The sequence below is a fragment of the Physeter macrocephalus genome, chromosome 11 (assembly GCF_002837175.3).
Source record: "Physeter macrocephalus isolate SW-GA chromosome 11, ASM283717v5, whole genome shotgun sequence".
Taxonomy (NCBI): domain Eukaryota; kingdom Metazoa; phylum Chordata; class Mammalia; order Artiodactyla; family Physeteridae; genus Physeter; species Physeter macrocephalus.
In genome coordinates, this window is record NC_041224.1 from 99,919,127 (window position 1) to 99,931,325 (window position 12,199).

A 12,199-nucleotide genomic window follows, 5' to 3' on the forward strand; every position below is an offset into this window, starting at 1 on the left:
TTAAAAGTGTATTATAGTTCAGTATTTTAGATTTTCCTATCACATACAATTCAACTAAAAATGATCAAATAATTTAACATATACATATGGTAAGCTGATAAAATTTTTGCCTATAAAATAGCAATGTCACACCAATAGAGAAGAGCCACTATAGAAAAATGAATGCAAAAGAGAAAGTTTCTATCATGGGGAATCTGAAGCTCTACAGTAAAGATTATCTATACAAATTAACAGTTAAGTTTTAGTTAGCATTTTAAAAAATGTGATCTAAGATAACACTAATTTATATTAAAGAATTAAAGGGAGAAATCAAAGCTATAAAGATTTAGAAGAAAATGGAGGATACAACTCATACATATCAAGAAAAGGGGTTCTGAGAAGCTATCCTTGTCAAAGACCATTCCATACATCCCTAAGTATCTGGGAGAAAGTACTTTCATTATCTTGGGCTACAACACCAAAGCCTGGTGTTTTTTAAATTTCTCCTGAATTATCAATAAAGTATGAAAGCCAATTACATAGAGCAGTGCTTTCCAACTTATTCCTCAGGCATACTCAGAAAAATAACAATTATAAGGCAACCAGAAAAGAGAAGGAGCCTAGTGGTTAAGAGGCCAAGAGACTTGGAGGCTCCAGCCACTTTTACCTATTCATGGCACACAGCTTGGGAAGCTCTAATTTATATTAGCAACTTGGGAAATAAACTCTACCTTTGTAAGTATCACAAAAACAAGCAAGTTATAGGTAAGCATCATAGGAAATAATTTCAGGTCACTCTGAATGAATGAATACTGAGCAAATTATACAAAATGCCACCTTCTTGAAAAATCCTCATCAGCCTGCTCTTGATTTGTGCTCCCTTTCTTATCAAAAAAAAAGAAAAAAAAAAAAGAAAAAAAGAGTGAAATATAACCCTCTGGGAAGTGTAACAAGACATTTTTAGTACAAGTACTTGTAAATCTAAGACAGGAAAAATCTTCTACTAAATGCTTCATTCACTCTTCAGAAAAGCCATCTTTCATCTTCACTACTGTAACTAGTATTTTGACTATTATAAGCCCTCTTTAAAATATTATCTAGTATTTCTTTATTAGCTACACAAGTGGCTATAGGTACCTCATTACTAATTATCTACTCTTTCTTAAAGGACACAGTTTTTTCCTGAGGTATGAGGGGTAGGTATCTCACTTAATTTCTAGAATTCATCCAAGGTAGAGGACTCTAAGATGTGACCTGCAGACAAAATGGGTAGAGAACACAGTTTGTAGCACTATCTTTTACATGATTAACTATTACATAGGAACAATATTAAAATTCAGTTTACTCATCAAGAAGGATATTAAAGAAAACATCATTAACTTTGTAAACTTATAGATTCAACAATCACAGTGTACACCTTTTTTATATTACTAGAACCCAGAAAAATGGATTAAAATAAAGCCAATCAATAAAAATATCTATAGAAATGGACATTAATGACCCCAAAATGCGGTGATAATGTAAAAAAGTAATACTTCAATTCTGTAATTGCTTCAGAAGTATCTTATGCAGCAGAAGGGGCCAATTAATCTGCTTATTTCAATGTCACTGTCCCATTTGTCTTGAGACTTCACAAGAATGCTATTTTCAATTTATGGCCATGCATTATTGCCTCTGCTTTTCATCATACAATTCCCCATAACCTAAAATGCTTTATTATAACTATTCCCTACAAGAATTAAGACAATCCTCCAATTGAAAGTAATGTTTCCTTTACGTCTACACTGAGATATATTTATCATTCCTGTTTCACAAATAACAAGCTTCCTCAAGGAGAAATGGTTAAGTGAAACAAACGTTTTGATTCCTAGGTCAGTGCTTCTATCAAAAGAACCTATTTTCTTGTTAGTCTATTATGATTCTACACCTTAGGATTAAGTTAAGGGCTCTTTTTTATGTCCCACATTAGGAAATAAGTTTGTATTATGTCCAATTCCCAGGCTTACTCTCTCTAAGCTTATGTCAAAGCCACACTCTGAGCAACCACCTAAAACATTAATCTGAGCTTATCTCTGACCAGCCTCACTCCTAGTGATGCAGATTTGGTTCCTTATTTAATTTTCCTCAAGTAAACTGTCCATGCTCATCAATATAGCCAATAGAGTAGTCCTTTGGTATCCACAGGGGATTGATTCCAGGATCCGCCCCCCAGACCCCACTGATACTAAAATCTGCAGATGCTCAAGTTCTTATATAAAATGGCATAGTGTTTGCATATAACCCACACATCCTCCCTCCCATATACTTTAAGTCATCTCTATTTATAATACCTAATACAAAGTAAATGCTATGTAAATAGTTGGCAGCACAAGGAGAATTCAGGTTTTGCTTTTTGGAACTTTCTGTAATTTCTTTTCCAAATATTTTCCATCTGTGGTTGGTTGAATCCAGAGATGTGAAACCCATGGATACGTAGGGTCAACCGTGTTCTGTGTTCTGTTTCACTCTGATGTTTTTTTTTCCCTCTTTTTCACATCTAGGTCATCTTTTCCTTGTTCTTATGCTTTTTCTAGCAAGATTTTTTTCTCCCTTTCTCCACCTTTGACTTCTTTCTTCTCTTTTTACATCTTTACTATTAAAAAATGCCTTAGATTGCCACTATTTTACTCAGTTTCTAAAATCTACAACTTCTTCTCCAACAACACTCCCCAATTATCAACAGCTCAGACAAAAGGCACTACACTCCAGGACGGGTCACCAGAGGCTCTCTCTTAGTAGTCTACAAGCCATATTTTAAATAAGCATTAGTATATGCTAGCCACCATGTTATCCAAGGCCAGAACCACATTTAAATATTTAAACTTTTAGAGATGACATGTTAAATTTATCATATATACTTCTGACTTCAAATGGGGTTTCCTAGTCCTAAAACCACATTCCGGTTAATTGAGATACACAGTAGTAAATCCTAAACTCACAAAAAATTAGAGTTAGAAGGCTTTCAAGACGATTTAGGAAAACTCTCCACTTAACTGAGACAGAAACTGGAGCACAGTTAGGCAACTTTTAAAATTACTGAAATAATTCAATAGTAAAAAATATCCAGAAACCAAGAACCAAAAGTAAAAGTAGGTTTATTCAAAATGTTCATGTATGAAAGAATTATTCAACACTTAAAACACATTTTCAATAGAAATAATATTATAGATGCTGAATGAGCTCACAAACTAATCCACAGATATATAGTTAAAGGGAATAACAGTTATTTTCAAGAGTCTTGGAAATTTTGGGCACTTTATTCTCTTTTTGCTTCTAAGTTGTATGCTCTCTGCTTAATGCAGGAATGACATTAACATTACTCAGCTTTTTAGATATGATTATTTTTTGGTTCACGAATGAAATAAAAGAGAAAGAGCTTTCTACGCTAATTAAGAGAGAATAGATGTCTAACATTATCAAAGGTTAGATTCAAATTTTTAAATATATGAATGTAAGAAAACACTGGTCTGGGTGGAAGATAGTAGAGTTAAAACCTAGGATGGCCACCAGGTAGTCATATGATGAGCCTAGATTGATAGGGGATGAAGAGAAACAATCTGAGAACACAAGAGTCTAGGGTAGGGGCCAACAAAATGTTTCTGTTAAGGGGCCAGATATTTACAGTCTCTGTTGCAACTACTCAACTCTGTCACTGCAGTGTGAAAGCAGCCAGAGACAAAATGTAAACAGATCAGCTTGGGTATGTTTCAATAAAACTTTACTTATGGACATAGAAATTTGAATTTCATATAATTTTCATGTTCATAAAATTATTACTTTGATTTTTTCCAGTCATTTAAAAAATGTAAAAACCATTCTTAACTCATGAGCTGTACAAAAACACATGACAGGCCTGGATGTGGCCTGTGGACTACAGTGCCAACCTCCAGTCTAGGGAACAGTGGGGAGAAGGGGAAGATGGTGCACCTGGGTTAATAACTAGGGGGACTATTCATGAATGTTCTTGCATTAAACCTAACAGAAAAGCAGCTCCCCTCTAACACATGCACATTAACGTCAGTCCCAGCTGCAAAGAAACAGGCATATTTTGCTGTCTTTAACTTTAAAAGAGCTACAGAAACAATCACTGATCTTGGACAAAAATAATTTTCATAAATAATAGTATACTAATAATTTTAAACAGAAAATTCATTCTATAGAATTTTAAAATTATAGAAATAGATGCATTATTCATTACCATTTTGTCCCTGAGTCGCTCTCCCCGGATAAAAAAGTCAGCACAGCCATTCTCTTCCTGGTGAGGGACTTTGAAGACAGTGACGCAGCTTAGTCCACTCCCTCCAAGTGGTAACCATCCTCCACTTGAGTCATCCCGGGTCATCACCACAGCTCGCACTCGTGCATAACTATTACTAAAATAGATGCAAAGATTAGAAGTTAGCTTTTCCATAAACAAAAAACAGCCAAGGTGTCAGTCTTGCTTGAGAAACCAAAGACCACATCAATTAACGTGTAGTAACTAAAATGTTTACTACTTCCATGACAGTCCACAGACAGTAACCTAATTGAAAAAGGTCAAAAACCACAGAGTAACTGACTTAAAGGTTAACTTATTTTGAAGACCAATCTCACTATAAAAGACTACAGATCTCTTATTTCAATTCATCATTTGAGTAGTTCAAGCACATCTGATTGCCATGGAACATGTAACAAAGGATCCCAGAGACAAACACGGTCAAACTACATAGTCTGCCATCACAGTTATCTAATGTATGTCCACCTCTTACAATGTAACCAGGACAAATTACTGCTGTATCTTAGCACATTTGTGACATCTGTATGTTTCTAACATTTTTGAAATGTAAGTAAAATGCTGTAACAAACATGCTTATTAGCTCAGACACATTTTTGATTTTTTCTATCACCTGGGAATCTAAATCACACATATATATAAACATGTTTTATGTTAGTAAGTTATCAAGTAAATTGGTCTTTCATGCCCTCTTTTTGGCAGACTATTCTTAAGAGGGACCATATTCTAGTTCCATTTAGAATCATTTCCCAGTATTAGCCACAACTATTTTTTACATAAAATCTAAGTAATGTTTCATATACTAATGTTCTAGATAACTGACATCTCAGCATTTTAGTTGTAAAACTTTTAATATAATAATAATTAATGAAATCCTTTCTAAAAGTGGTATACCTTGCTGACTTCTTAGAAAATTACCTGAATATAACTTAAACATGTCTTGGTTATTACTACTATCAACTGAGGTTCAATGTAACAATTATGTGCTACTTAGTGTCTCTGCATGTTCTAAGTGTTAGGTTGCCAGTTGTCATTTCTGTTGTCAGAGTGCTTGTGTGAGATCTGTCCCTTGCTTTTTTTCTACTTTACTCTACACATAATAAGGCATATTGATATTAATATAAAATTCAACAAATTCTGACAAATTACACATCTGTACAACCAACATGATAATCAAGATATAGAACTCCAGAAAATTCCCTGAAGCCTCCCTCCCATCAAATAGGTAACCTAGGTAACACTGCTATCCCCGGTTTCTAATATATACATTAGTTTTGCCTGTTATGGGCCTTCACATAAATGGAATCAAATAGAATCATGACTTGTACCCTTTTTGTCTCACTTCTTTCACTCATTACGCTGTTGTATTAGTACTTCATTCTTTTTTACCACTGAGTCCTCTCTCACTGAATAAATATATCACAATTCATTTATTCTTTCTTATGTTGATGGCATTTGAAATGTTCCTAGCTGTTGGCTATTATGAATAAAGCTGTTATAAACATTCTTGTATAAGTCTTTTGTAGACATGTTTTCATTTCTCTTTAATAATTACCTAGGAATGGAATTGATGAGTCATAGGGTAGTAGGTTTAACTATATAAGAAACAAACTGTTTTCCAAAGTGATTGGACCATTATACATTCCCATCAACAATGTATGATAGTTTCAGTTACTCCTCATCTGTGCCAACACTTGTTGTTTTCAGTTTTTTAAACTTTACTCATTGTAGTAAGTATATAAGTGGTAACCCATTGTGAGTTTTATATCCACTTTTCATGACGGATGCATGATGTTGTGCATTTTTTTCATATACTGATTGGTCGCATTTGTATGCCTTCTTTTTAAGTCTTTTTTTTCTTTTTTTCTCTGCCATACCGTGTGGCACATGGGATCTTAGTTCCCCAACCAGGGATCAAACCCATGCTCCCTGCAGTGGAAGTGCAGAGTCTTAACCACCGTACCGCCAGGGAAGTCCCAGTCTTTTATTTTTTATTGTGCTGTCTTTTATTATTGATTTTTAGAAGTTCTTCATATAGTCTAGACACAAGTCTTCTGCCAGAGAGCTGTATACTTTTAAAGCTGCACTGTGTTGCCGGTTGAGTAAGGAGTCTAAAGTCAAACTTAATCGGATCCTAGCTCAGCAACTTACCTACGTGTCCTTGAGAAAGTTACAATACCTACCTTTAATAAACGTAAACAATGCCTGACACATAAACACTACGTAAGTGTTATTATAAGTTGATTATTACTACAACAAAGAATTTAAAATTGAAGTAGTTGCCATACTGGTAATTCAAAGCCAGGGAGGAGCTGGGAAAAAATAAAATTTACAAGGTCAAACAAAATTCTCTATTACTAGGGTCAAAATAATTCTTTGTATAGAAGTTCTGAAAGTCTTTAGATTTACAGACGACTATTCTGTCTAAGCTTTTTATTATTCAGTTGTTTAGAGGCTCTGATTCTTGCCTGGGGCCAATTCTTACCAATCTTCAGTTCAGAGAACTGACCAGAGGAGTTATGGGTGCATAAAAACTGGGCTGAGGTAGATATCAAATTGGAATCCTCCTTCCGGGAGGAGCTGGAACAAGTACCTCTACTATAAATAAACATGACATGCATCCCAAGAAGCTGGAGAAGCTTACTACAGTGGAAACCATCTTGGAGGGATAGAAGTAATAGTAAATGAAGGTTATTTGGTTTACTAAGAATTTAAGTCTAAGCATACACCAGAAACATGGCACATAACTTAGACATATTAGATTCAGATTAAATATGTGTGAATTGAACTCATGCATGTAAGGCTCAGCACATTTGAAGTTCAGTCAAGTTATGAAGTCATAAGGTAGCACTTCGGTCAACACCAAAATTCAAGTTCCGCATAATTATTTAAGTGTTTATTTTACTCTAGGATCCTGACTCTTCCTTCTCACCTAATTATGTAGTAAGCTAGAAAATTTAAGAATTTTATACTAGATTCTACAAGACTGGGGAGACTCAAGGAGTAAAATAACCCCATTTAGAAGCTCAGTGTATATTTTAACTTCAGAGTATAGCAGCAGTTATCCTCTTCAGAGCATATGGACTCTTATTTTATCATCTCTGAATATTACTAATTCTCATTTACAATTTGTATAATGCTTCTTAGGCATATTTTGTATTTTAAAACTATAAAACTGTGCTTAAGCAAGAGTATTAGAAAATACACGAAAACTCTAGTAATTTTAAAAGTTATTTTATGATGGTGATATTAGGATATTTTCCCTTCATTTTTCAGTTTCTCCAAAAATTATTTTATAATTAATATTTATAAATTAAAAGTAATTTAAATAAATTAAAAACTTACATTTTAACTATATCTTGGCTTTACTCAAAATACTGTAGAAATTTTAGAATGTTACTTTTAACAGTGCAGGAATATGTTTTAAACAAAAGTATCCCTAACGTAATTCTCCTCACTACTCCAATTTCTTTTTTTCTGTTTTATGAAAGTACCACCTAGAAGAGATGTGTTGCCCTTTTAGGAAAACTGAATAAAGATTTCCTTACTGGAAGAAAAAGGTTGACTGATTCATTGTTCACCTTAATACAACAAAAGAGGTTTCAAAGCTGGCCAATAATTTATATAAACTGTTGTTTGAATCTCGTGTGTTCAACCATACCAAATATATAACTGTTTCCCTTAACTATTCAAGTCGATCCTTTAAACTTTAAGGTATTCTAGACGCTTACGAAAATAAATTTGTATTCCCTATGCCACAGCCTTCATTAGTTTAGAATTTAACAACTCAGCTTTCAACTTTAAGCTCTAAGACTAGAATACTTAACACAAAAATTTTCAAGTTGTTTAATGTGGGGTTTTTTTTTTTGAAAGACCTTCCTTCTTGCCAAGGTTAAACTTTTCACCTGTGCTTTTAATCTCATAACCTCCTTGCCTTCAAATGTCTTCTTTCCCCAAATAAAAACATAACTCTTGTCTAAAAACATGCAACCACTCCCAAAGACATTAGTGGCAGCTCTTATAAACTTTGTTATACTCTGCTTTGTAGCATTATTAAAATCTGTAACTGTAATCCCCTACTTAGATAAAAATGACTTAAGAGCAAGGAATGAAATCATAGTCTCCTACTTAAAATAACAACAAATGTTTTTTCCTGATTATGTGGACAATAGATGCCCATTCTAGTAAATGTGGAAAATAAAGAAAAATAGTATTTGCCATCATGGAATTAAAATTTAAGAATTTGTAGGATTTTTTACTCTCTCTGGGTATCTTGTTTGCAATCTATTAGTCTCTGAGACGACAGCTATGTATAATGACAATGTACTCTTATTGTCAAAAACTAAGCATTTCATTCTTGATCTTCTTTAAAATAGCTGAAAGGCACTTGTTCCCAGTAATTTATCTAAAAAGTCAAAGAGGATGTGGAGAAAAGGGAACCCTTGTATACTGTTGGTAGGGATGTAAACTGGTGCAGCCACGATGGAAAACAGTATGGAGGTTCCTCAAAAAACTAAACATAGAACTACCATATAATCCAGCAATTCCACTCTTGGGTATATACCTGGAAAAAATGAAAACACTTATTCAAAAAGATACATGCAGCCCAATGTTCATAGCAGCACTATTTACCATAGCCAAGACACAGAAGCAACCCAAATGTGCCTGTCAACATATGACTGGATTAAGAAGACGTAGTATATATACAGTGTGTGTCTATATATATATATAGAAGAAGAAGAGAGAGAAAAGGGAAGAAAAACAAAGGAAAGAAAGGTATTTTAGATGCTACTGAAACTGTGATTAAAGCACAGACTACCTCCTATGAAAAAAATATATGGCTAAAAACTTACATTTGAACATAATTCTGGGGATTCACACTCTCTTCCAAGAGGTTCACAAACCTGAGATTAAGAACATTTAATCCCTAGGGCAAAGCTGCTCTGCAATAGGTTTTTAGGTCCTATAACGTACAGATTTATCAAGATGATAATTCCTTACAAATGTGTTATCTGAATGCTGGTTAAGAAGAGTTACATCACATTCTCTTAAGTAGACCACAAAATTATACTTCCAAGTGAATGAAATATGTTAAGTAATATTCAGAAAATGAAAATGAAACCAAAATAAGCAATTAAGTAGAAAAGAGAGGCAGAAGAGGAGGTCAGAATCAGAGAGTTGAAAATGCTACACTACTTGGCTTTGAAGATGGAAGAAGGGGTTGTGAGACAAGAATACGGCTTCTAGAAGCCGGAAAAGGCAGGGAAATGAATTCTTCCCTAGATTTTCCAGAAAGAATGCAGCTCTACGAATAACCTGATTTTAGCCCATTGAGATCCATTTGGACTTCTGACCTTCAGACTACAATATAATAAATTTGTATTATTTTAAGCCACTAAGTTTGTAGTGATTTGTTACAGTAGCAACAGGAAACAATACAAAAGATGAGGGAAAAACCTTCTTGAGGATATGAAAGCAATCCATATACAGGAGGCAAAGATAACTATTTTCCATTTCTAACTACAACTGTACCAAAACAAAATAGCCCAAAATACCCTCAAAGAACAACAACAAAAAAGAGAAGATCCTTAGAATTCCTTAAGATTTGTTCAGTACGATGAGAATTTATGATATTTTCTCATAGAGGGATATTTACTGTGACAAAACATCCTATGTTCTCTACAGTATATTTTAAGTAAACATTACCATTCAAAATATTAAACATTATTACAGAGACTGGGTATAAAAAAGGAAGCATTTAATAGAAGTAATTTATGATATAGCACTTCACAGTGTAAGTACTTACTTGCTTTCTAAGCTATAAAGAAGCAGATGATATTTAGAAGATAACCACATTAGGACTATTCACTTACCCAGTAAGCATTTATTTATATGCTTCACACATAAACAAAATTTAAAAGTTATGGTTCTTTCCTACAGAAGCTCATAAGTTAGTGGGCAAAGATATATTAACACAAATTGGGAGTACAGAAGAGGAAATGACTAATATTCATATTTGATGTGGATTTTGAATAGCACTATATCAGGTAGAAAAAGGCAAAGGACACTCCATGAAGGGAGCATGACACAAGTATGTCATGTTTAAGGACGAATACGAAGTTCAAAAGAGGATGGCAGGCATAAGCAGAAGGGTAAGAAAAATGAAATAATACTTAACTTACTGGACCTTACTGTATCAAGCCTTGCACACCATGAACAAAGTTAGTACTCTAATTTATCACAATAAAGAGACCACAGGGTGACAAAAGCAAAGAAGTAGAATACTCTGATTTGTGTTTTAACAGAACTTTACCGCATCAACCCCAATGAGATTGGTTATTTCTTCATTTTACAGATATGGAAATTAAGGAATTAGTTTAATTAGAAAGATAAGGGTCTTGAAGTACTCCTGTATTAGCAACTTTTTTTTTTTGGCTGAGTTGGGTCTTCACTGCTGTGCGTGGGCTTTCTCTAGTTGTGGCAAGCGGGGGCTACTCTTTGTTGCGGTGCGCGGGCTTCTCATTGCGGTGGATTCTCTTGTTGCGGAGCAAGGGCTCTAGGCATGCAGTCTTCAGTAGTTGCAGCACGTGGGCTCAGTAGTTGCAGCACACAGGCTTCAGTAGTTGTGTCACGTGGGCTCAGTAGTTCTGGCTCGCTGGCTGTAGAGTGCAGGTTCAGTAGTTGTGGCGCACGGGCTTAGTAGCTCCGCGGCATGTGGGATCTTCCCAGACCAGGGCTCAAACCCATGTCCCCTGCATTGGCAGGCAGATTCTTAACCACTGTGCCACCAGGGAAGCCCCTGTACTGGCAACTTTTAAAACTACAATACTTATTATTTTCCATGTAGTAATAATCAATCTAAAGCACCACATGGCACTTAATAACATTATGTTTAATAGCAAGTCAGATTTCCTAGATTCCAAAGGCAGTTGAATCGTTTAAAAGTTACAATCTTGAGCAAATTAAACTCTCTGTACCCTCATTTTCCTGATTTGTAAAATGGGGATAATAACTGCATCTACTGCAGGGTCTGAGAACTAAATGAGGAAATTATGCAAAGTGCTTAGCATTGTACCTGGCTCACAGTTAGGTACTCAATAAATGTTACCACTATATGGACTTGATATAATAAACTAACTCTATGATGTTACAATATCTGCATTCTGAAATGGCCTAAATTCGCCTCATTCTGTATTTATGATAGTTTTATGTAACAAAATGAGGAGACAGCCCCCCATCAGAACTTTTTACTTTTAGTAAAAATTTTTAACCACAGCTAAGTATCAGCATCAGTTATCTAAATATTCCACATCCTGCTTACATGATGGAAACATTTACATCTAACCAAGTCATAAGCATCTGGGAAGTCTCCCACAAGAATGAAAACATAAAACTAAAATCTGAAGAATAAAGAGGTATTCACAAAATATTCCTTTAAAATCAACCATCCTAGGTTCTGCTAAACAGTATCATCAACCTGCCAAAGTAGTTTAAAATTCTAACACTTAGTATGTCCCTGCCTTCTGGCATGACTACTGTCCATGTCTTAGTATGTCCCCCAACTCCTTGACTACCAGCACCAATCTTATGAAGTTTTCTAGGTCTATGTCAGAAGAGCTGATATAAATAAAAGTATTCACTGTCAGTAAGAGATCAGAATGTAGAAGACAGGGAACCAACATTAATATTAGAGTTCATAATGAGATAAAAAACATTAGAATAAAATATGGTAAGTTTTAGAATAATCTTGTAGTAGAAAAGGCTTAAGATCCAGAGGCCATTAAAAAATAAAAAGATAAATTCATCTATACAAAACACATTCCTGCATAGTAAAAAAACACCATAAAGTTAAAAAAAAAGTAACAAATTGAGAAAAAGTGTACAGCAATATGTATCAGCCTTCTATTG

At 34.4% G+C, this 12,199-nt stretch overlaps 1 protein-coding gene across 2 annotated transcripts in view; it reads right to left on the minus strand.

Moving 5' to 3' along the window:
- SPRED1 (sprouty related EVH1 domain containing 1) overlaps positions 1 to 12,199 on the minus strand; it is a 119,407-nt gene that overhangs the window by 65,559 nt on the left and 41,649 nt on the right. The window contains exon 2 of one of the 2 annotated variants that reach the window (XM_024116566.3): positions 4,217 to 4,391. In XM_024116566.3, the coding sequence (XP_023972334.1) occupies positions 4,217 to 4,391 (175 nt within the window). Of the gene's footprint in view, positions 1 to 4,216; positions 4,575 to 12,199 lie in introns of those variants that run through there. The other variant, XM_024116563.3, reaches the window with a different exon arrangement.